The sequence below is a fragment of the Lepidochelys olivacea genome, assembly GCF_965140295.1.
Source record: "Lepidochelys olivacea isolate rLepOli2 genome assembly, chromosome: 17".
NCBI lineage: Eukaryota > Metazoa > Chordata > Testudines > Cheloniidae > Lepidochelys > Lepidochelys olivacea.
Window position 1 is genome coordinate 9,215,464 of NC_140427.1, and position 26,635 is coordinate 9,242,098.

The 26,635-nt window shown below is 38.7% G+C and overlaps 1 protein-coding gene across 3 annotated transcripts in view; it reads right to left on the reverse strand.

The window, feature by feature from the left end:
- NF1 (neurofibromin 1) overlaps positions 1 to 26,635 on the reverse strand; it is a 168,252-nt gene that overhangs the window by 5,366 nt on the left and 136,251 nt on the right. For all 3 annotated transcript variants that reach the window (XM_084650627.1, XM_084650626.1, XM_084650625.1), the window contains 13 exons: positions 26,413 to 26,527; positions 25,437 to 25,538; positions 23,415 to 23,555; positions 22,692 to 22,818; positions 22,066 to 22,197; positions 21,360 to 21,495; positions 20,371 to 20,528; positions 17,361 to 17,483; positions 16,541 to 16,668; positions 15,536 to 15,636; positions 14,105 to 14,247; positions 13,224 to 13,270; positions 12,154 to 12,370 (listed from right to left, as the gene is read on the reverse strand). In XM_084650627.1, the coding sequence (XP_084506753.1) occupies positions 12,154 to 12,370; positions 13,224 to 13,270; positions 14,105 to 14,247; positions 15,536 to 15,636; positions 16,541 to 16,668; positions 17,361 to 17,483; positions 20,371 to 20,528; positions 21,360 to 21,495; positions 22,066 to 22,197; positions 22,692 to 22,818; positions 23,415 to 23,555; positions 25,437 to 25,538; positions 26,413 to 26,527 (1,670 nt within the window). The remainder of the gene's footprint in view (positions 1 to 12,153; positions 12,371 to 13,223; positions 13,271 to 14,104; positions 14,248 to 15,535; positions 15,637 to 16,540; positions 16,669 to 17,360; positions 17,484 to 20,370; positions 20,529 to 21,359; positions 21,496 to 22,065; positions 22,198 to 22,691; positions 22,819 to 23,414; positions 23,556 to 25,436; positions 25,539 to 26,412; positions 26,528 to 26,635) is intronic.

A 26,635-nucleotide genomic window follows, 5' to 3' on the forward strand; every position in this document is an offset into this window, starting at 1 on the left:
TTCAAGACAGATTATAGGGGTGTTTTAACACTTATTACAGGTAGCGTTCAGAAATACAGCATCTCACAGAACAACCATCTTTAGCTGTGAGTATTCTGCAGTAAAAGTTTAAACACTTCATTTCTAGTAAGGAATCTGCAGGAAATTACTTACTTTAAAAAATATTGATAACATTGCTTTCGTAAAAGATGTATATAAATCTTACTGTTCTCAGATGTCTCAAACTCTAGATAGACGACTATCTAGAGATAGACAACTGATACAGTTTATGAAATATGAAAAAAATGACAGGATCAGCATCTGATCTTTTCATTAAGAACCGAGAAGAGGATGCATAAAGAATGTATCCAGGTAATGCACTATCATGCTGTACTATATATACGTAAAAACATACACAAGCTGCATATACTAAATTACCAAAATCAAATACAAAAATTGTGACTTGTGAAACTATTGTTTAACACAAAAATAATTCCCAGTAGTTGGTGTGTGTTTGTTAACTTACTCCAATCTTAAAAGAGAAGAAATCAGCTAATCAAGCCTCTGGAAACTTGCTGGAATGTTTTATTCTATTGTGCTTTCACCACACCCTAAAGGTGATATGTAGGCATATAAACCATTCACTGAATCCAGTAAATCCTTGTTTTCTAAACAGGAAGATGTTTTTGAGTACAGGTGTAGGAATGCACATCTGCACTTGTTATCTTAAGTATCCACAGATTTTCAATTAAAAAATAAAAACTGTATGGCCAGTGTGATCTAAGCAGTGCACACACAAGTAAGTATCCTAATCCCTGCATGTGAGGCTCACGTCTCATGAATTTTGGAGAGGAATGCAAATATCTAAGTGCTGTTTCAGATCTATCTATATTAGTGAGTATGTATTCAGAGCTATCAATATCCATACATCCATGCTCTTCTGCCCTTAGCTGAAGCCATATCCAGCCTCTTGTCCTTCAATCATTTAAAGTTACTTCCTCTTTCAAACTTCCCTGGTGTATGAACTGAATCACAATGCCTTAAAAACTGTTTGCCCCTGAATCAGCCTCTTCATTTTGATGGGTTACAGTGGAAACGTAATTTCACTGTAGTACGAAATGAACTTTTTTGGGTTGGGTTTTAATAAAAGGATATTTTAGTGGAATATGGACGGTCTTCAGGTTAAGCCACTGGACTAACACTCAGAAGATCTGGGTTCAGTGTCTGGCTTGCTGGGAAAGTCAATCAATTTGTTTGTGCCTCAGCTCCCCATCTGTAAAATGGGGACAGTACTTAACTCTGTCTAGCCCATTTCGATTGTAAGCTTTTCAGGAACTGTCTCCTTCCATGTGAAGGTAGCACATTGGAGCTTCTAGATGGTTCTGGAATATACATAGAGGCCTTTTGAACACAAAACAGTTTTTATTTAGGCTGAAAGTCTGTCATACTTTCAGAAATACCATCCTCCCCTTAATTACATTATTTTTTCTCTAATTCAGCCTTCAGAATACTCGTCGTTTTAAGTAATTTTACTGATACCAGGAGTATGACAGATTGGCTGTAGAACTGTGGAATGTTGCTCAGTTTTAGTGCTCTGTCTAGAAAATGGGGTTTGGACAGTAAGACTAGGACCATTGGGCATATAGGTGGGTGCTATATAGGACAGTGAACAACTGATGCAAATTGAAGTTTAATCAAATGATTCAGTCATGATTTGATATGGAAACTAAGGATTACACTCTCCTGTCATGGGCCAGAAATTTTCCTGGAAAAGAAGAACAGGTGTGTATGTGTACAAATTTTAAGTCTGAGCAGTAGGTCTGGGGTATGAGTGACACTAGGCTGTATTAAGTCTTTTTTACAGTGCTAGTCAGATAGCATTGCCTAAGTTAAGGGATTTCTGATATTTTTATTATAAACATCTCACAGGGAGCCAAAGCTTGGCAGCTTTAAATCACGTTGTACTGAGATTTGGCCTACAACTTGGCAGCAGAGACAGAAAATACTTTTCAAAATTTTCAGATGCTTCTGATCTGAACTATGCTGAAGAATGTTAAATTGCCTGATTCATATGGTTTATTTAGTGTATTAATCCTGTCAATTAAAAGAACAGCTGAATTATTTAAAAAATACCTGCTAACCACAGGTAACTTACTTTTTATAACGTGTCATCTGCATCATGTTCCCTATCATGTACTGGGTAGTAAAAACAGTATGCAAACCCACAGAAAATTCAACTGTGTGATTAGATATGAATTTTAATAGTCTTGTTTACTGCCAACAGGATATACCTGTTCTATATTCATATAATTTGTAGTATTAAATGTACATCTACTACACATCTAGTAGAAATGGTAATGAAAATTCCCTTGGATAAAAATGGGGTTTGCATAGTAACACTAGGATCATGGGGGTTCAAGGGATTGGTAATGGAAGAGAGCTTTTTCAGTGCTTTTTCAGGTTGCTGGCTTGACTCCTGCACCCTGGTTGGTAGCCAATGTGAAATGACTGGCTTCAGTCCAATTCCCTGTGGACAAGATATCCCCTTCACACACACTACATACACTGAAGGGCTTGTCGCAGTGTCAGCAGAGACCATGGGTCTTGGCGGGGAAGTACTTCCTTACCCCTGAAAGTTGGCCCTCCAGGTTAGGAATAAGGCACCATGGTCGTGTAACTGGAATGTAACTTGCACTGCCACTGGCTACATTGCACTGTTGAACAGCCACACGATTTCACCCTAGGGCAGCCAATTCAGCACCTTTCACGAATTCTGATTTCCCCACAAAAGACACAAAAATATTGGACTCAAAAAACGGTTCTATCTACTGGGCAGAAATAACCTCAGACTTTATACATAGTTATTAGAGGTGTGTCAAATAGTAACAAGTGTACTGAAATAATTTTAACACTATCAAGTCCGTATGACAGAGAAGCAGAAGGATGTAAACAGATGCTGCTACTTTACAAAACGAAAGCGCCCCTTACATTTAAATGGCTATAAACCAGACAGCAACACTACAAAAGCAGTTCAAATGTAATCCAATCAAGGGATATTTTTTCATTTTTTAAAAAGCTGGTATAAAATTCAAACAAATATCAATGGATGAGTGCCACTAGGAGGTAAATTCAGAGTGACGGTGGCAGTGGTTTGCCGCACTATACTCCCATTGTACAGCTCTTACAATCACAGACCTCTGCTATAAATGGGAACAATTATTTCTAATGCTCCATTTTTTGCTTCTCTGTTGATGCACGCCATTTTGTATATTTAATCATACACTGTCAGTGTAATATGAAAACAACTTGTTTTACCCTCCTTTCAAACCTCAGGGTTTAACTCAACTTGAATCAGAGTTGTTAGGAAACTGGATACAATTAAAAAACCAGTTACTTATCTTACTGTAACTGTGGCTCTGCAAGATGTATTGTCCACACGGATTCCCCTTCTTGTGCACGTGTCCACGCACGCAAGATTGGATTCTTTTAGCCAGAAGTGCCAGTTCGGCTGTGCCTGTGCCCTGGACCTATGCTCTGACACTCAAGGACCTAACAGGCGGAGACAGCTCAGCTGTCCGTCAGCTCCTTTGCCAATACACTATCCAGGTGGCATAGGCCTCCAGGGAAGCAGGGAGGGTCATGAAACCCATGTAGCCAACACATTTTAAAGTAACTGATCTTTGATTGATTGTCCACAAATTCCACTTGCTGGTGACCAGCAAGCAGTGACATCTGATGTTTGTGGGTGAGCCTGCAGCTGACTCTCGAGATCTATTAAGGTCTTGAAACTCTCCTGTGGCAGATAAGCCCTTGATGCGGAATCTAGCACTGCCCTAATGAACACTATTTTCTGTGTTGGTAATAGCAATGACTTTTCTTTGTTGATCCTGAGACCCAGTGTCGTGAAAAGTTGCAGGATTAGGGAATGGAATTGTTCACCTGCTACCGTGATCATCCTTGAATGAGCCAACTGTCAAGGTATGGCTATACCTGGATCCCTTGTCTCCTTAGGTTAGCTGCTATGACTGCCAAACAATACTCTTAGTGCTGTTCAAAGAGTAAAGGCCAAGACTCTGTACTGGTAGTGAGATGCTCCCATCTGGAATCTGAGTGATTTTCTGTGCGCTAGCTGAACTGATATGTGAAAGTAATTGGACCAAGGTACCACGATTTTCTAAGAAACTCCCTAGCAGAGACCCACAAATGACTCTCAAGAGACAAGGATCTGGAAAAAAAAAATCAGATTTATTATGCAGGAAAATTATTAATCAAGTCTGCAAATGTTGGTCTCCCTGAGGTCCCAAAGGTTTATACATACAGTGATGGCTCCCTGTCAAGCAAGTAGGAGCCACATGAATGAGACCAAGTTGAGTGGGTGGGTGATAATTCTTGACTGTGTTCAGAAGGGGAGCTGAAGGAGACTAGTACTGTAATAGAATCATAGAATATCTGGGTTGGAAGGGACCTCAGGAGGTCATCTAGTCCAACCCCCTGCTCAAAGCAGGACCAATCCCCAATTTTTTTGCCCCAGATCCCTAAATGGCCCCCTCAAGGACTAAACTCACAACCCTGGGTTCAGCAGGCCAATGCTCAAACCACTGAGCTATCCCTCCCTCATAGTGCTAGTAGGTGATACTGTACTGGGCATTCTCACAAGCTGAGGATAGTAATGACGCCTCAGTCTGTGTGGTCAGCACAAGATAAGCTGGTACTGAAAATAACTTCAGTACTAAAGAAATCTGTGCTGGGAGTTTCTGTACTGCAGGGGTTGGCACCAGAGTCATCAGCACCACACGCACAAATATCCGTACCGGGCGAGGCACAGACTGTTGCTGTATGTGCTGGGAGACCAGACGGACCTGAGTTAGGCTGTGAACCACCATAGGAGAAGTTGTTTTAGGACAGCTATGCCTCCTTTAACTTAGGTCCCCTAAGAGGGGCTTTTCTCACCTTCTGCATCCTCTTGTGGAACGAGTGAGACTGAGGATTTACCAGGGATACTTATGCACAAATAAATTGTTAGTCTCTAAGGTGCCACAAGTCCTCCTTTTCTTTTTGCGAATACAGACTAACACGGCTGCTACTCTGAAACCAGGGATACATATGGCTCTCCAAGACAAAAAAGGCACCTTGAGTGCCAGTCATTAACAAAGTGGAATGTCTATGTTGAAGCAGGGATGGTTGGAACCTCAGGGACTTTGTTTCAGTCATGCAAGCTAAATCCCAGTACCGGGGAAGTCCTTAACACTAGTAATTTTTTTCTTAAATATATATAGCCAAGGTGGTAAAAAATTACTATACTAATGTTTTAACGTATATGTATGTGTGTGTATATATATATATACACACATACACAGAGCAGATCAGTAAAGTAGCACAGTGTGCAGAGATCTGAACACTGCAGGGGTTCTGTCCTTGCAGCTATGGTTGATAAGAAGGAGCGGACAGATGGTTGGGCTCACTCTGCCCTTTATGCCCTCAGTGGGGATATGTGGCAGGGAATCGAAGGTTCAGGTGAGACCCCAATGGCACGGCTGGCCAAAAGAATCCAATCTTGTGCACGTGGAGCACACATGCATTGGAAGTGGACCATGTGGACAATCACCTGAAGAGATCTTTAAGTGATGAAAGACACCAGTTGAAGTGTTATTTAAATATTTGCAAACCAGACATTTTTTGAGCACCAATATATTTTCCACAGCGAGCACCACAGGAGATAGAGGTCATAAAATGGGCCTAACAGGAAACTTCACTCTGTGTCAAATGGCTGTGCTGACTACCTGCTGACAGAAAACCTTTATCAGAATTGTGGCTAAACAAGTGCACCTCTATATGGTAAAGGTTGAATGAAGCTTACAGTAGAATATCAGGATGAAAGCACTAAATGAGATTTATGTTCAAATGCACAGACATTTCTAAACAGCTTTAACCCTTATTCTCTCAATGTTGGACTAGTTATAATAAGTTAATTGTAAATAACTTAGTGTGTAAAAGATTCATATCAGAACAAAGCAAACAGAAGTTCTAACTATTTTTGTTTGAACTTCACACAAATAACTTACTACACTGCAAATGTGAAAAGTCACTCCACACAGAAGGGACTTTGGGTCCAGAGCAATCGTCACTAACATCCTAAAACAGAATAATTAATTTGAGGCAATGATGTTGAAACCTCACTTTAATCCAAACCTGCTTCCAAGTAACAGTTATCAATTTTATACTGCAATTGTGTATTGAGTGAAAATTATTCCTGCACTAATACACTGGTGCACCTAAGGCCTTTGTCTCATTATTTCTGTAGCAAAATGAATGTGTTGGGTATGTTATGTTCAGAAATATTCAAGAGCAATTGTGTTGATGTTCAGCAATAGAATGAGCACTGTACATAAAAAATTATTTTAATGGTAGCAGTTAAAATGCAGAGTAGAGCAAAAATCAGTGACAGTGAAAAAAAATGTTAATGGAATTTCAGATAATTTTTAACCTAATTATGGAAGGAGGAAGCAAGTGACTGTTTATTGAATGAATAAACTTTCCATGCCATTTTAATAAACTGCCTCCAACGGTCTTCTGTCTCATATAGATGAGAATCAGCCTCTCATTTGGTCAGTCACTAGATTCTCCTTTCATTTACACTACTGAGAGTGGAGAATCAGGCCCACTATTTTACAGGCATAAGGATTATTTTCTAAATTAAAAACACAATTACATTCTGACTCCTGCTGTCAGTGGTGGCTAATTTCATCCTTTTGCTCCCCACACACAGGTGCAGACAACCTGGAGCTCAGGCAAACTACAGGATAAAGGAAAACAGGAAGCAGTCTATAAGGGTGAGCACATAACACATTCTCTGCAACTCTTTCTGTATCTTCCTACATGAACGGAAACCTCAAAATGACATTGTCTCAATAAAAGCAGCATGTGTCCTTCAATAATTAATCTGGCAAAGTTGGTTCCAAACAACTCCTCTTGTGCATAAGTGCTGGTGGTATACAACTGATGTTTAAGCTGATTTCCTATTAATCAAAAGAACTCAAATGAAACATTTTGGCCTCTCTCTTATTCTTTGCTAATATCTGCAGTAGATTATCTTCATTGGGTGCCCATCACTGGAGTATCTAGGTGCCAATTCTCTTCTCAAACCTGCCTTATTCCTGTGGATGGGGCTTGCATTCCCACCTGCTGTGTTTTAAGTATCAAGTAAGGAGCTAATGATAATACAAGAAATGCAACAGCTTTGTGCTTACTTACAAGTACTGTGTCTGGAGTCATTCCTGTGTTTAAAGAGCTTAGTAAATTACTTCTCATGCCTTAAGCCCAACTCTAATGCAGATCAAGCAGTATCTCGTGCAAATATGATGAAAATAGAGGGTACCTTGATGAGGAAGCGGCATGAAAACTGCTGATTTAGAGCAAGGCAGAGAAGCTTCACGGACACAGAATGAAAGAAAAAACATAAGTGAATAATGTCCATGATAAGGAAAAAGAATAAGACACAAAACATTTATAGACAATGATTTTGCCTAGTTCTCTTGTTTCCAAAGGCAGGAAATGGAAAAACGTTAATATTTGCAAATCTCTTAATAGATGTAATTAAAATAATAATAACCTGTTTGTATAAATCAATGGCTCTCCAATTAATTCGATGTGATAAGATGGACATCATCAAAACAGCTGATTCTTTTGGTTGAATGGTTCTCAGACCACGGGTATGCGGATCACTATGAAATTCTTGAGCATCCTAGAGCTTCCGTGGCTACCTCACCTCTTTCTAGAGACCATGTGTAGTGGTCAGCTCTATCTCCAACTCTGGTGTGCTTGGGTTACTGATTTCATTCTGAGGAGAACATTTCTTTCACCCCTTGCTTCCTTTCACCTCTCCTGAGAGGACAGCAGATGGGGAGAGAGATACATAGCAATGATCTGACTTCCCCAACAAGCTGAGCCTCTAATATGGCACAGTTAATTTGAACGCAAGACTTAGGCTACATCCACAGTTGCATATAGACGTGGTAGGGTGGGCTGATTAATTGGTCAACAGGACTGAACAGTTTGAAAACCAAGGTCTGATCTACGTACAAAGTTGTACCAGTTTAACATCACACCTTTAGCTAAACGGGTACGAATCTGTGCAGCTCAGGCCCAAGCAGTGGAAGATTTGGGGGTTGAGGTACAACATGAAGGGCTCTGACTTACAAACTGGTCCACAGAATGAGAAAGTTGGAGAACCACTGCTCGAATTCTAAGTCTCCCTTCCACCCAATTGCCAGAATGGGGTGAGTACATTCAGGTACAGGCAAAACACTAATAAGAAATAAAGGTGAAGAGAAGAGACAAAGTAACATTTCAGTTAAGAGTTGGGGTAAGATATTCTTAGTTAGGGTTTTCAGGTGCTTTAATTTTTAAGTGACAAACTTGAAATATCTTTAAGGGGTGATTTTCAGAGGTTTTGAGCATCTCTGAACACCAGCCATTCAAGATATCTGAAATTGGGTACCCAAAATTCAATCACTGGTAAACTACTAAAGTATTGGCTTATATTAAGTTGTAATGTATATCTATGTTCTTAATAGATGACTTGATGTGTCCTTCTGTATTCCTCTCATTTACTGTATATATTTGAAAAGTTCTGAAAATAAGTTTAAAAAAATTAAAATGCATCATAGAATCTTAGGACTGAAAGGGATCTTGAGAGGTCATCCAATCCAGTCCCCTCCCCTGCACTCATGGCAGGACTAAGTATTATCTAGACCATCCCTGATCATCCTCTGAATTGAGCAACACCTGCAAAAAAAAGCTTAAAGTTACCACTGAGCTTTCAGATGAATGAGTTCTCCATGTGATAAATTTAAAGGAATAGCTTAGTTTCTTGGAGGAGCAAGGTCTAGTATTCACTTAAAATATTAGCCCACAATAACAAAATAAAGCCAAGAAATAAAAATCAGTTTTGTAAATTTTAAAGAAATTTAAGAATCAGATATAGAATACCTTATAGGCTGAAACTTTTCTGTCATTTGCTTTCTTCAACACTAGCAAAAAATCTAAATGCTTAAACTGATAAAAAGCCAATAAGACCATTGAGAAAAATCTGCTCTCAATAGCAGTAACTCCAGGTATATCATATCTTTTAGCTCCTACAGCACTAAACCACTCTTGATAGCTAAGCTATTGGATGAAGCAGTCTTGTGACCACAAAGCATGTTCTGACTAACCTCTAGCTCTACATTTTACATAGTCTAATTTATTATTACAAAAAAATATAATGTAATACATTTACACATTGAACAGACACTGCCGACCCCCCCCCCCTTTTTTTTTTTTAAGTTAATGGGATTTTTAAAAAAATAGTTTTCTCCTAAATGGTCTCCGATTGACCAGTGTGGTTTGCAGAACACTTTCTAGTGGTTTATAGGGAACTGACTTGTTCCTTGTTTCTAGTTGAGAGAAACAGAACAGATGGGAAGTAATGAAATGAAGAGCAAAAGCTTACACAGCAAATTTTTTTTTTTTCCTGAAAAGACCACAACACACAATGCAGTACAGAAGCTAAGAATACACAAATGCTTTCCCAACATCACTTTACTATGAGCAAACAACTGCTGGAGTTGTCACAGAGATGTTACATAATTGTAGGATGAAAGGTAGCCATCAGACAGGTCTTTCTATTAAGACGTTGACCAAACTTTGAAAAAGTTTGGGAACCCGTGATTTATACAGCATGTTCTGAATTTTATTTTTAAAATGCCTTCAATTTTTTTCCTACTCCCGTTTGTCTGTCAGTTTCCATCTTCCTAACTGACCATAGAGGGAAACAGTGAATTTACTAAACCTGCGTTGGCAAATACATAAATTAAACTGACAAAATTTTCCTTTAACTTCTTTTCTGTAATAGGAGCCTTACGTGCTGTTTGTACGTATAGTCAGCTCAAAATTTTCAGAAAGCAATTTTTAACTTAACTGTGTCCCTTTAAATACTCACAGTAATACCATTGACACACCATCTAAGATTTTCATGTAGTTTTCTGTTTTAAAAAAAGTCAACCAACTTGACACTTTTGACTATTCATTGCTTTATAATACTTCTGCCAAAAATTTCTTTATGTTTATAAACAAAGCTAAAGCCACCTTCTTATTTAAGAAATTAAGACAGGAACATAAATTCTTGCAATGTAAAAAAGTGATTTTTCCAAGGACTTCTAAAACTAACATCTACCGTAACCATTTATTACAGAAAAATAGTGTTGATAATTTTAACACCTCGTGATCATAAACCTGATTGCACCCCAATTCTTCTGTTTCTCACTGCCCAAGTCTTGTTATTTGTCCTCAGCATGAACATCTATACCAAGGACACAGCAACAAGACTGCAATGACAATAAAAGCCTCCCTAGGGCTGAGCTGTGCTATTGATAAAACAGCACAGACAGGTACAACTCTGAAAAACAAATGCTCTTCTCCCATTCAGGACAAAGCTAGTTAGTGAAATAAATCACATAGGCTTAGCCAGAACTTGGGAAATGAGCCAGTTTCTCCAGATTTTTCTACTTGCACTGGCTCAGTTTTCTCAAGACACAATCCTAGCACTCTCTCTTCAATGATTAAATCAACTAGAGTGTTTCACCTGTTCTAAAAAATTGGAGTCCACTTCTTCAAAGACACTGGACAGACTCTGCATTGAGGTCACAACTAAGTGATGAAGTGGTAGGATTTTAAATACACTTCAATGTTACTCATTTGGTAACCAGCCTTACAGGGCATTGCCTCATCTTTTGCAAACCTAATATTTATCGTCATATAGACAAAGAAACAGGGACAACAGCTGTGAGCAGAAAGGAGAACTGGAAGGCTTGATTTCTTGAGTGCAACTGACTCCTGGTTTTGGGCCAATAGAAGCCAGACAGAAAACAGGCAATGAACACAGCCTATTGCAAGTACTGGCCCGAAAGGTAAGGAAGAGACTACCTTGCATCCAGAACAGAAAAATAAGCATGGAACCAAAAAGATGATTTTTAAAAGTGTCGGAGCTGTAGTAATTTGAACACAACAGGGCAAAATTATACACCTATATTGGTATCACTAACAGAGGCAGAAAAGATGCGACTCGATGTGTAAGTTAGCAATTCAAAACTACTGCCTAATGTATCAAGAAATTTTCCCCAACATCCACCCTGTGTTTTCTTTGAACACTTCATCCTACTGCCCCTCACTCATAACCTCATGTACTGCATTTAATAGTTCCTTACCTTGCTCACTGTTTATCCCCCTGCATGCAAACATCGGCAGCTTTATTTCCTCCCATTTAGTTGTCACATAGCGCAGCTATACATATTAAAGTCTTCTATTCCTCCATCATTTACTCTTTCCTAATACTTGGTTGTAGTTCTTTTTGGAACTTCTATTTACCAGTATCTTTTTAGTAATGTGGTCAGAAGTGAAACAGTATTTCAGGTGTGGGAGCACCGGGACCACCACCTCTGCTCTGTGACATCATGCTGGTGCCTGTACAGTCTTATACTACACTGGTTTGGGCTTTTTTTTTTTTTTTTTTTTTTTTTTTTAAACTATATTACATTACCAACTCATATCTATTTACCCCACTACAACCCCCAGGTCTCCTTCAGCATTACTACTTTCCAGGGCTTGCCTCCCACTCAATACGGATGTTTTGGATCTTTTTTCCCCCTGGGGCGTTAATTTGCATGTTCCTACCTTGACTTTCATACTGTTATTTCCATGATGAACTATGAGGATATCTCAACACAAATGTAAACGTTTACTTTTTAGCATCCACTGCTCTAGTATTAAATATTATAGACACACACTAAAACGTAGCTCTTTCTGCATGCTGCTGCACCTTGTCGTTATTCCTCAGCATGTATCACCAACAACAGGAAAATTCCGAATCCCTATGCATTTTGCAAGTTTTCCTCATTAACAAATTTAACGTCGATACTGAGATACAAGTAACATGACAATGTTGAGAGTCCCACTCCCAGGGCCAGAAGACAATTTTCACGACAGACAAAATCAACATCAAGCCCTGCTTCAGAATGTAATGTCGCTTAATATAGCAACATCTCTGGAGTATTACTGAAAATTTTTGTTTGTGGGGCTACACAGATGTTATTTTTAATACGTTCCCTTTATATAGGTAATATAAAAATATTTACTGACCTGGGGAATGCTGGGAAGTTGCGAGTGAGGTCATAGAATTAGAAAGGTTAAGGTTTGCAGTAATACTAAGCTGGCTCTGCACTGCAGGAGGATAAGGAGACGTAGGTGTCAGTAGGGATTCCTCACTGGTTTCCTCATCAATTCCAGGCAAATATGTGTCAATCAAGGCATCAAGAAACTTCACTATAAGCTCAGCATAGTCTGGGATTTGTGTTTGCTGTGGAAATAAAAATTAGATCTGTTCCTATTTCATTTCCCCCAATATCAACATAAATTTTACCTCAAACTTTTACTTTGGTGTTCACTTGTTTTGTCTAGGTCTTTAAGCATTTTATGTGGGCATCTGCAATCTAGGCTCAGATTCAGATTAATTTTAATATACACTAAAGGCAATCTGTAGTTATAATATGCACATATCACTTGATAGCAGCAGCATCAAGTAATGAAGTGGAAGCACCAATGCTGAAATTTCCTTTAGAAGGTGAACTGCTGCATCTAGCTCTGAACGTGGCGATTTATAAACATCATTATCTGTGCTCCTTTAAATCTAATATCCAACCACTGCCCGTCTCTGCCCATTTGGTCCTTGTTACAGCCATTTGACAGAACAAATTGCAGTACAGATGGTCAATACTTAAGATGACATTAGGTTCAGTGTAAAACGTGAAATTTATCATTGTGAATTTACTCCTGTATTGATTTCCACATTTCTGTAAGCTACAAAATACATCTAATAAAGATCTAAAGGTGTGCTGAATGACAACGTATGTCAAGTGCCTCTTAACAATGACAATGGGAGCATTGCAAAGGGTTATTTACCAACCTGATTGCTCTTACCTGATAGCTTAACAGTAGGTACCATTATCTGTTTTTATACCCGCTTATCAAATCTATCAAGATTTGTGAGGTCTGCCAGAGAGCTAGTTACTGCCTTACACATAAAAAGTTTGCCTGTTTTATCAATGTTGTTTTTTAATCTTTATATATAGTGCCATAAGGGCATCCTGGTGTTCCACATACACAATAAAGACAAGATTCTGAAGAACTTACATTTTTCATACTATTCTTACCTTAGAGAATGGCCCAGCAAACCTCCACAATCCATTAAATCCAAAACCTATAACAACAAATTGAATATTACCACCCTATAACAATTTTCTCATACAATTTTGATAGGAAACCAAACTAATTAGAAGGTATACAAGATGCATACTTGGATTTGCTTACATATTGAAAAAAATGTTATGTAAGGATCTCACAGTGACAAACTGTGAAATTTTTTGATGCCTAAAAATAGGCTCAATTGTGTTCAACATGTAAAAAGTACAATTACTGAGATTTGTTTTTTATATATAATATACATCTTAAGCATAATAAATGAATTCAAAAGCCCAAAATTGAAAAGGGATGCTGTCAGGTTAAGCATTTAAGTATGGGTAAAATTTCCAAAAGGGCAAATGACTTACGAGCCCTAAGTCACATTTTCAAAAGTGACTTAGGAGCCTAAATTGCATGGACTTTCAGTCACTTTGAAAACCGATTTAGGTGCTTTTAAAATTTTACCTCATGCAATTTATTTACCAGCTAGACACTTGATTGTTAAATCTAAGAGAATTTTACAAATCTAATTTATTATTTGCAACTTTTGACCAGTATTTTCATTTTGTACTTCACACGCTGTTGTCAGTGGAAACATGACTGAGTTTTAATTTCTAGCCTATTTCACTTACTGTTTTCTTACGTATCTGGCAACATGCAGTCACAGCAAGGAATTTTACATTAACATTAAAACAGGTAGTTTATTACAAATGAATACATTCTTACATTAAGATCTGTGAAATTAAGAAAAAACCCACACAACAAATTCTGGGCAGCAGCAATCTCGATGGAAACATTTTTATTTATTTATTTTTACAGTAGAACAGTTTAAAAAAAGCAGAAAGATATTTACTTTGTAGGTAAGAAGTTTGGTACTGGGGTGGAGATTCTTCATGGTAGACAACACTCTGAACAATCCCATGAATTGGATTCAACAAATTTGGGTCTTGGCACAGTGACAAAAGGGTATTGATCTTCGAATCCAATAAATTGTGCCTAAACAATACAAAAGTAAGTGTAGTCTTTTTGTTCATATAGTTACTTAAAGTTAGATATGAACTGCAGGTTCATTTATCAAACAAAACTATTGGGATGGGATTTTCAGAAGTGTCCAAGTGATTTAGGAGCACAAGCCCTATTCCTTTCAATGGGACGTGTGCCCTTAAGTTACCTCAGTGCTTTTGAAAACCCCAGGCACAGAAAATGTAACGTATCAACACTTTTCTTTAATTAGCAATTAACAAAATACTCAAACATGCACAATCAAATATTTGAATTATTTACAAGGAAATAATTAACTGGTAAAATGAATCTCTGGATTTACTCAATCCTCAGTATTACTCCTGATACGGTCATAAAGGATGCCAATTACTACCAGTTTGATCTCAGTGACATGTGGAATTCCTTTGAATCTGACCATCATTTTATAACAGGAGGATGTGATATTCTCTCTACAACATGCACAACTGAAAAGTTAAACTACAATACCTAGACTTTCCTGAACTGTATTGATTGCACATAGACAATAATACAGTGATAAACTAAGCAAACAAGTTGTATACGGAATCATATTGAAGGACTATGCTTGGGCTACACTTTAAATAACTTGTTTTGACAGGTCACTTGGACACCAGTAAAAAAACAACCCTGTTTATTTGCTGGAGGAAAAAAAAAAATCTAAAAGATAACATGTATCCCCTTGTTTTGCAACAACACACTAATACACTGTAAACAACCCTAAGTTTTTATTTTTATTTCAACTCTTTTTTATAGTGTCAAACACTGATAAACCATGACTGAACTGCTGGACTAATGGCTGCAATGAGCATGGGAAGGTTTTGCTGTTAAGTTTGGAAGCAGCACAGCATGGGTAACAGCAGTGCAAGATTCTCCAGAGCCAGGCCAAAGCACCCAAACTCTGACTTGGAAGGATTATGGCAGAGCATAATTCAGTCTCCATGGCCTTTGGCCTCTCTGTGGAAACTGTCAATAAGGGTACTTATTAGCACCAATTGTGGGAGTGGTTTCTGTATTGAGGATACCGCTACCACCAAAAACACCGAACGCATTTCACATAGGCCACTAGATAGCTTCCAATGGGAACAGCCTTCAGTCCTTACAAGTCTAAGTTAAATTTGAACTAGCAACCTAGGGGCAAAAAAAGTCTTGTAACCCCCTGCCATCCAGTTCCCCTGCCATCCAGTTCCCGAAGTCATTTTATGCAAGTGTAAAGCAGCAAGCTTAATACAAAAAATATTATATAAACTGAGTTTTAATTACTTACACAACAGGAAAGACCTTTGGGAAGACAACGCTGGCTTCTGCTAAATATTCATAAAGAATTCGTTGGTCAAACTCATCTGTAGTGTACTTTACTAATGTTGCCTGGCATAATGCAAAGGACAAAAATCAGTATCTCTCTGATTTGGGAGGTGAATATTTGTGCTTCATTTTATTTTATTTTATTTTTAATAACAGGGATCTCAAACATTGAGGCATAACACTAGTTCATTACAAACAGCACCTGATTGCCCAAAACAGAGCACTAGCAAGATAGATAATCACATTAAGGGACTTTTTAAGGACACAGTTTTTATTTCAAGTATTTCATGTGTACACAGGAGACTGACAATGAACGGAGTTGGTCAAAATTTAAAAAATTGGCAAAAATGTTGGTCAATAGATTTCTTTTGGTGAGAAACGTTTTCAACAAAGATTGCCCCACCGGTTTTCAAAAAATGAAAGTTTAGAAACGTATTCAAACTTCGAAGAGTTTCAGAAAGAACAAAGAAATTCAGATCATCATTCTTGAATGTCTTTTCAGAGGATGGCACTGATGGGAACTGCATTGGAGCAGGCTGGGAGAACAAGTAATTTATACTGCAACCCTCCACTACTGGGCTCAGATAAGTTTAAAACTCAAAGTAATCTAGTTCCAGCAATTTAAGATTTTCTTTTTTTAAAAATGTAATGCACACATTGTAGCATCATTTGTTTTGTGATTCTCATCACCCGTGAAAAAGTGAGATAGTAATTTGATGTACTCTGCAAAAAGGTGCATAAATGTGAACATTAAACATTTGCCCATTTATGGATATTAAATATGCATTTTAAAAAGGAATTCTCTTGGACATCCTAGACATTAATGGGCAAAACAGAATGCCTTTTACACATCAGGGACAGACCCTGATCAATCAAGCCCTATTAGCATTGCACTGAAACATACATGCTGGTTTTAAAGATATAGTGCATTAAAAAATACGGCATAATATGGGGAAAGTGTGCTTACAAGGACAGTAAGCAGCAGGGCTTGAATTTTTGGATCAGTAAGGACCTCTTCATCCAGGAGGACATTAGACTCAGACACAGAAACTTTCCGAAGGTGTGGGTGTTGTTGGGGCGATATTCTCTGGGTTTCTGCCAGAAAAAAAAACAGTACTCAGCCAGAGCACAATAATTAAAAAACAAAGAATTATATACCATCCCATCAAATTCAGCCACCTACAATTCCCATAAAACAGCTTTGTGTTATCCACAATTCAATGACTTGTATGTTATGAAAAAGCATGTTTATTGAAATAATAATAATACCAAGCTCATGTGTAATACTTTTCATCAGCAGATAAACAATATCCCATTTCACAGAAGGGGAAACTGAGGGACAGGGAGGTGAAGTGACTTGCTCAAGGTCACCCAACAGTCAAGTGGCAGTGCCAGGAACAGAACCCAGGCGTTCTGAGTGCCAGCCCAGTGCTCTATCCATAAGGCCACTGGTTCCTTTTTAAAACCCCTGCATTCAGTGCTCATAAACATATAAAGGACATAATCTCGTTCATCTGATTTCATTCTGCAATGCAATTTTTTTTGGCTGTCTTTTACTGTAGGTCTCCATATTAACTTTGTTCAACTGTAGTGATTTGAGATTTAATTGACAGTGTTACAAAATGTTAGAGACTTTCTAGGTGGCTTGTTTTGTTAAGACAAATGCATATCTATTGCCTTGTTGTACCCTAAACAAATGAACACTGAATTTATTAGTAATCCTTTTCATGTGCATGCACTGCATTTAATACTAGGAATAGTCTAAAAGTGTTAGTCTCTCTTCTCACCCATGTCATAGTCATTTTCAGCTACTCTCCTCATTTTGGGGGGTGTGGTAATCCCAGATTCGATTTCCTGCCTTTTAGGAGCCTTTGTGTCTGATATCAAGTGGTCAAAACTTTTCCTTGTACCTATAAAAAAAAACCCATCAAGAAATTAAATCAGTAAACCACAGTGGATATTCTGTGTATCTGAATAGTAAGGTACTGAATGTTTTTTTGCTGTGAAGGTACTACACTACCGAGGACATATGGACAAGAACACTGGGAGAGGTGGTCTCACCATCCTCTGTGATACAGATATCTTTTGTATGGAACAGCAAAGCACATCCCTACAAGAGCAGGACCTCTGTCGGTCTTTGTCCTTCTGGTGTTCTAGAACAATCTTCACTTGTGGCTACAGTGGCTCTAGATATGGTCACACAAGTACCTGGGATATTAAGGTCACATCTTTTGAAACGCTTGGCTAACGCAATATACATCAGTTTCGCAGCCAATTTTAAAAAATGTTATTTAAGGCTCAGGTGCCAAGTGTGTGCTGCTCCTTTCCCAAAATCTACTGCAGTGGGAAACTACAGGGAAATAGTCAGCATGCTACAGGGTCTCCCATTTAGTAAATATTCTAATGCCTTATTACTGGAAAGTGAGTCACTATCAGGGTCACGACTCCTCCTCACTTAGTGTGTATATTTTAGTGCTTATGAAAGGTGAGAGGTTGAACAGCATTGGGTTTGAGATAAACAAGGTGTGAGTGGGTATTGTGCAGACCCCCATAAAGCTCTAAAAAGCAATATAATCCTAAGTGACGTGGTCAGTATAGTTATTCCAAGTCTTGATCCACTCTTGAGAAGGAAACAGAAGCAAGCAGCTCACTGTAGTCGTCTAGATGGCCAAGGCAGGAAGCTTGGACTACGGTAGGTACTCTCCAATACTCTGATATCATCATTAAGGCTACAATTTTGTCATGGATATTTTTAGTAAAAATCATGGACTCGTTATGGGCACTAAACAAAAAAATCTTAGAAGCTGTGACCTGTCCCTGACTTTTACTAAAAATATCCTTGACAAAATGGGGAAGGAGGGTCCAGCACCCTGGCCTTCCCTCCCTCATCCCCCCAGCAGCCACCTGGGAGCTGCAGGAACCCCATTGCCCAGGGGCTGGGAGGGGTCCCCCGCTGCTCTGCGGGGCTGGGAGATGCGGGGAGGGCCCTGCCAATGGTGGAGTCTGGGGAGCTGCGGGGGGAGAGGGGAGGAGGGGGAAGAAGGGCCCTGTCCCCAGCCACTGAGCAACTTTGGGGTGTCTCGGTGGCTGGGAGCTGGAGATGGGGGGGAAGGAGGGTGCGGCTGCTCGCAGCAACTGTGCAGCTGCAGGGGGGAGAGCCCTGCCAGCAGTGGCTGGGGAGATGCAGGGGGCCCCCCAACACCTGTGGCCTCTAAGAACTCTGGGATTCCTCTGCTGCTGCTGGTAGTTAGGAGCTGTGGGGAGGCCCCGGCTGCTCGTGGCAGCTAAGCCACTGCAGAGGGGGATCCCTGCCACAAGCGGCGGCTGGGCAGCTCTGGGGGCCCCATGGAGACTGGGCTGTTGCAGGGTCTTCAATGTCACAGAGGTCGCTGGAAAAGGGACTGGTAGCAGCCCTACACAATCTCAGAATACAGGAAGGGTAAAGATGGCTTAAAGAACTGCTCAGGTGAGAGGTAATAGGCTATGGACTTGTAGATTGCCAATTCAAATCCAACATTCGTTGGCAGTAATTGAAAGTTGTTACTATCTGATGATTGCTTGGTGGCCTTTATATTAAATGAGTCTTGCGGTCTCAAATAAGTTTCCATTGGTGCTGTGCTCACACTACCAACTGCTTAACCACTGCTACTAACTGGAGCCCTTAGAAGGTTCAAAGGGGAGACCAAAGATTTAGTGGCCCTGGTCACTGAGCAATCCTCTCTCCCCTTGGGGCTGAGAGCCTCTAGGTCAGGGTTGAAGCATTGTGGGGCAAGGCAGTGTAGGAAGCTTATGAAACCATTGCATGTGTTGTACTTGTTCCATGGCTATGTAGAACAAATTCCTCAATCTTCAAGACTGTTGTTCTGGCACAATTACCACCAAACAAGCCCTGCTCAGATACCCCAGTTTCACCCTCCAAGGAAATTAAGAGGCAACTTTTGCTGCAAAGCAAGGAGAGGCAGATATAAGTCATGTAACGTAAGAGGACTGATGCAATATGCCGGGAAACTTTTATCATTCTTGTTTGTTCCTGTGCAGTTAAGACTTCTCCACCCATAATCCTAATAAGTTAAGGAGCTGTAAGTGTAACATGCAGCTGGCAACGAACCAAAATTTTTCATCTTCTCTCACTAGGAGGGTAATTCTTACACATTTTAATTATGTCCTGAAGATCTGCCTTTTCCCAAGCAAATACTAGTAAGTATTCCTTCTGAAATGTAAAGAGGACATGGACAAAATCAGCAAGATTGAAAACTGCTTTTTCTTCCATTTGTTTTCAAAGGCAATGAAATTTGTACTATATGTTTCAGTACTTCAATAAAAAAATAAGCAACAACTGCCAAAAGCTCTTAATGTTTTGGGACTGCCTCGTTGCTGGTGTTAACCACAGACACGGAGATCAGGAGAAGTGGTGAAGTTAGTAGCCTCTAAGTTTTGATGGAGAGGGCTGGAAGCAGCAAGTGATTCTTAACTCTGGAACATGCTTTCTTTTTGGCCCTGCATTGCTTGAATTTGATGACCGTTACGTTTCACTGCAAAGCTCTCTTTTTTTTTAAAAAAAGACTTCCTATTGGGTTGGTGGAAGCAGGGAAGGGGCGAGAGCCTTAGTTTAGAGGGACTTTAATTGTGGAGGTTGGTCCAATTTGTACTGTGTAGGTGTTATGTATGTCACTAGAAGAAAGGATCGGCACATTTAAAAAATGTCAAATAAATAGGTTATATTCACCCAAAAACATTCTCTGCTTTAGCTTTTTAAAGACTGATGTAACAAACTAGTAAACCTAGTTTTTTACTTACCTAGTAGCTTTTTAGTGTTGGCTTGTGAAGGCTGTCCCATATCCAAGCTCATGGATTTTCGTGTTCGTGGGCTAATCTGTCCCACTGTAGGGTAACTGGCAGCAAGATGTCTGTCTGACCCCTTTGGAGAGGACCACGGTTGGTTTTCCTTTAGTGTCCTGAAAGTGTGGAGGAATTTAATTTTAAAAACCAAAAATGCACATATTTGGTTATAATCCTCCAACTATTTGAACTTTCCCCTTTGTAATAGTAATAGTTAAAGCTGTCAGCTGGAATTGTTTATGTAGTAACCACTTTGGTTGCAAAATTGTGTAAAATTATCAGTGAAATGCAGACCCCTGTGTGATTATATTACTGAAATGGTAAAAACAAATAAGAAAATTACCCAATGTAAGGAAGCCAACTTTTAAGGAAAGGGGAAGGCCCTATTTAATAATCAGCTGATCTATAAGGTTTTTAGATCTTGTTTTTATAAAAATGCTAATAATTCTAGAAATATACTCAGGATTTCATAAAACCAGGCTTGCTCTTCCACTTACATGCAAACCTCCTATACTACGATTTCACTGCCCATAAGCAATACTGATGTTACCAGCTACTGCGTGCTGGAATCTCAGCTAAAGAAGGAAGTAGGGGATCACTAGGTAGCAATTTTATGGCGCTACTAAAGGAGAAAAATAAAGATGATTATGTTTTTAAAATTGTTGAAACAAGATTTAGGGTAAACTTCAACCCTATGCAGAGAGGCCAGTATAAGCCCAAGACACCACTTATGTTTCACTTAAGCACGTAGTGCTTAAGTAGTGCATAAGCCTCGAACCCTTAACACACAGTTGATCTTTAAGCAGCCCTTCTTAATGCTGGTTCTAGTTTTTAACACATTACAGGTTACCTTTAAATAACCTGCAAAAGGTACAGCTTTCTTCCCAAAATAGTCACTGAGGTTCACACAACTGCTGTAGTTTAAATAAAGTGAGAGACACACTGACCTACAGCTGGTGTCACTGTGATGCATGGGATATGTATCCATAGGAACATTTTCCATTGAAACCTCTGTCAGCAAGAGAGACTTCCTATGTTTTAGGCTGCAGCGACTACGAACTTCCTCAGACACGGTCAGCAAAGCTAAAAATCCAAAGAAAGCGAACGAGTTTTCAAAGACAGCAACATTTTCAGAAGTCTACGCAGTACTCCATGGATTTTAATTTTTTTCTCAGCACACACACACATCCTTTGGAAGCTGCGATTATTTCTCACTAAAATGCTTGAAGTCAATTCAAGGACAAGGAAGGTTTTTGAAATAATTTTAAAGTAGTTGAATTTTTCTTCATAACCGTCCCCTATAAGTTTACAACTAAAAATTTAAATATTTTCCCTCCACACTGTTCACTCTTGCTAGGCTGCTAGAACTCTTGATTGCTTTATTTTTTTTTTTAACATTTAATCTTTACATTTTAGAAACTCTCTCCAACCCCTGGGAGAAGTTTGAAACCGATACCCCACATGCTGAGTTTACCAACTTTTGTTAGCGTTTCCTTCACTGATTTAACCTTTCAGACTGATTTTCTGAACAGCCCCATCGTTCTCTGACAAAGTTTTCTTTAAATCGCTTTTTAATATTTTATCTACCTAAGGTCAAGAATGGCCACACCCTGTTCCTTTTGATTCGGCAGAAGGTTAGGAGCTCTTTTTTACCTGCCAGATAAGCCACGCTCTGGGTATTCACCTCGAACTTGTCACAATTCCTATGCTTGTTAACCAGAGCTAGCAGTGTGTGTAAAATCCTTACGGTCCTTGCTACGATGGCAGGAGAGGGGTGCCTATATCCTAGGGAACAAGGTTATGAAGAAATCAAGGGTTGAACATTCAGGTTTTAATGCATATTTATTATAATGCTTTTACCAATATTTTTCTGATACATTTCTCAGAACTCTTCATATATACAGAGCGAGAAAGCACAAAATTAGCGAATGATGAACACATACTAAAACCATTGTTTTTTCTGCCCTTTCCCAAAGACCAGAACACTGCAAGCGTCTAGGCAGATATTCTACATATTTAAATTCTTGTCCCATTATGATCACCTATAGAATATGCAGTGAGCCTGAAGTGAACTCAAGCCTAACTCATAAAGAGAAAGCGCTTTTACAGAAAGTACCCCAAAGGAATAAAGAGAAATAAAGCCACAGCTCCAGTGACAGTTCACACCGCACAACGTGAATTCTGGATTCCATTTAAGTGAATGAGCGTTTTGCTTATGCTTCCAAACTAAACTTAGAATAGGACATGAAAAGCAAGCACAACAAATTTTCTATTCCCACCTTTTAGAAGATGTCCTACTAGTGCAAAATTAAAGTTAGAGTTAAAGTTGAGTCCAACAAAATGATCCATCTGTTTGCAGTGCCATTCCAAAGGTCTCCTGATTTCCATAAACACTTCTTCTGGGCTCTGTTAACGAAAAACAGTGTCTGCTGCAGATTATTCATGATTATTCATACCACTAATGTTTTGGTAAAAAATTACAGACGTCAAAATAAGTTGGAAACTTGCAATAAAATACGTAAATAAAATCCTTAAGTGTAATGTTGACATGCCTGTGCTCTGTGTCAGTCTGGGTAGATTCCAAGCTATATTACAGGTTACAAATTTGGACTTTTTTCCTTTTCTTTCTGGAAGTGGGAGAATGAATTTGCTGTGATTGTGCTCTCTCTACATGTCAAAGATTAGGTTAAACATTACAGGAGAAGTGGGAGAAGAGCCCAAATGTATTCAGCTTAATTCAGTATCTTTTTACCTTGCAGTGGAATTTCAGGTTCAACAGGAATCAACAACAACAAGCGTTTTTCTATGCAGGTTTACATGAGGACCCTTAAATGTTGGAATATTGATTTCCTTGCAAGTCAGAGTACGATACACCAGTTCTCTTCACTCAACTGTTTTGTTCAACAAGGAAGCATATACACAGATTTGTTTGCTTTCGAAGGTAAGAATGCACAGCACAGTAAGGGTTGCTTACAGAGTTTACTAGTGGGTGGATCACTTACCTTGTCATTGAATACCCGAAGACTATCTAAGGTATGTAGATTTTGTTCAAGTAGTGCTGTACCTGCTGAATAAAGGTTAACTTCATCTAGCTGCAGCACTGCCATTGCCACCCAAAAGAGGGCCTTGTGCATAGGAGAGTCCTAGGTGAAAAGATTGCAATGATTTTAATTTCAAAACAGTTTCTGGGAATGAATAAAACAGGACAGAAAGTACCCTGGTAATCTTGTTTATGTCACGCATTCTTAAGCTATCCTTGATTGGTGGTGGTCTGTTATCCGCATATGGGGTTCTCTCCTCAACCACATTAAAGACAAAACTGACAGTCCACATAAGCACCATCTATATTCCTCAAGCAGTTGTATTCTTCAAGGTGGATGTCTAAGTACCACAGAAGAACTAGTCACAAGGATCACTCTTTGTGATTGCTGCCTCTCCATTCATTCCATTCTTTCAAATCACACACATTTCAGAATCAGTATTGCACCTGCATTTCACCAATCTGGGAACTGATGATTGCGTTCAATACCAAGTCTAGATTCCAAAAGATGTGATCATAATGCTGTGGCCAAACTAGTCAGGCCATTACATGCCCAATCAGATTGGCATGCTGGGCACGTGAGCATTCAACTAATCCGGGACTCCCAAATCAGCGGTTTTTATTGACATGATGTCTTCCTTACAGATGACAGACATATTGGGGATCCATTTCTGATCCTCTGCGCATGACATTACCCGAGATATACACCAGACAGACTTGCAGGATCAGGGTCCAAAGTTAGGTTTCAGAGTAGCAGCCGTGTTAGTCTGTATTCGCAAAAAGAAAAGGAGTACTTGTGGCACCTTAGAGACTAACCAATTTATTTGAGCATAAGCTTTCGTGAGCTACAGTTTGCTTATGCTCAAATAAATTGGTTAGTCTCTAGGGTGCCAATAGTACTCCTTTTCTTTTTGGTCCAAAGTTACTAGCTTTATATTTTACTGAGGTAGAGTCAAACTATTAGACTTTAAGTGAAATGAAGCAGAACTTCCAAAGGCTACGTGGCCTTCATTGTCTTTACAATAAATACTCAAATTAAACTTCTGTACTAAAGTGTAAGTTCACGACATATCAACATAAAAACTGAACCTGAAATCCTAAGGCACAACTAATTCCTACAACTCATTGTCAGTTCTAAACCCTATATAATGCCATCCAGTTGGCTCAGCAAACAACGCTGCTAATACAAAATAAAGTTATCAAGATAAGGATGAAATAGCAAATGGTAAAATCACCAGAAGATCCTTCAGACAGATCACTAATGTTTGCTTAAATTCTTTGATGTGTATGGAAGATGAACATTACATTAACATGCCTTCCAAATGCATATATCAAGAAAATTTCTGGAAGTTAATTTCTCTTTAGACCATATTTACAAGATCAGTTGCAAGCGGAAGAGACTTTACGGAGCTAGCCACCCTCTTCCAGTAATGCCCAGATTCGAGCGCTTCACTCCATTTTCAAATGTACTGTGACCCTTTGAGAGTGTGTGCAGTACAACTCTGCAAGGAAATTTTACAGAGATTCATAACTGTATGCAAACTGCTGGGTTGACAAAGTCATGAACTTGATGACTGGAACATTTCAAGTCAAATGAGACTAGCTTTTATGACAAACCATGATCCAGAAGACCTGTGCCAGTCGTCACAGATTGGAATGCCAAAAAAGCTGAAGAGCTCAGGAGAGCAGATCATGAAATAACCTCTTTCAAACCTTGCTGTGGCTCATGTTCTTTTTGCCCATAATTCTGCTTTACCAGACAACCCCATGCAAGCTCAGCATTTCCAAAGTTTTTGCAGAGAGGGTCTCAAATACAAAGCAGTGACATTTTTGATTTCCCTTTGAGCAGGAATTACTTTTAGAGTAAAGGAACAGAAATATTGCCAGAGATGAAGTTCATAATTTGTATTAATATTTTTGATGTTAAACATGTTTATAGTTTTCATTTACAGAACAGATTCATAGTTTTATCAGTGTTATTTACCTTATTAAGAAGTGGCTGCAGCTTGGTTAGTGCGATAACTGTGGCTTCTATAAGAACTTGGCTGTTGTAATTATCAGGCCCTTTTAAACAGCTCTCAAGTCCCTTTTTGGAAAAATGGAAAAAACATTTGTTTTTTATTAAAAAAACAGGATCTAAAGACCAAAGTTCTAACCAATAATTAACAGCAGTTTTGATTTAGTTTTGTTTTAAAACGATTCTGAAGTATTGTCAGTGAGGATGACAAACCTAGAAAATGTTTCATGGTGCATATAAAAAAGTTAAGGTGCTGTACTGTTATTTTAAGGATCAGTGGAGGTACTATATTAGAGGGACTGAGTAGTCCTGATATTTCAGATACTGTTCACCTAAATTTTATGTCTACGAAACTGGAGTAGAATAATAAAATGCTCAAGGGCAATTAATCTTTTTGGTATACCAGTCACCCACAATTAAACACAGCTTTATGATCTTGTTTGGTATCATGGACACCATTACTAAGCTAACTGCATAGTTTTAAAATATTTCACTTGCATAAATGGTAGGCACTTTATTCAAATTCTCTTTAAGTTACTTTATTTGCTTTTCACAGCTATTAAATTTATAAACTTCCTTCACAGTTATGCAGATGCAGCTAAGTACTGAGCTTTTAGATTCAGCCTCAATGCAATACTCCAAATTCAGTCCGAGATAAATTATCTAGCCGTTCTATTTTTTTGTATGAGCAGCAACACTGGGTAAAATTACTAAAGAGGAATCAAATTCAGTCCCACCACATTTATTCTGATCAGAAACAGTTTGGCTACAAAAACTAGATTTTCATTTATGCAGCAATTCCTTATTCTGCATAAAAATTCACGCTAAAATGTGTCAGTCAATAAATTCTCCTGAATCCAAAATTTAATTGAGACACAAAATTATTTGGCTGTTAAAGGAGCTATTCTATGAGTTACATCAAGAAAAACAAAGAACTATATACCTTGCTAAGAATTCGGATTATTTGTTTTATTTGCCCATGTGACACTCGTTTACTGATACAGCCAAAGACGACAAGTGCTCTTGGTTGCAGAGATGGATTATATTGGAAAGCAAACCTGTAAGAAATAGAAGTGAGTTGTATTAAACAAGTTTGTTTCCAAAAGCCTGTGTAGTGAAAAAAATCAAGAGATGCACATCTACTACACATGCAGTTATAGGTTATG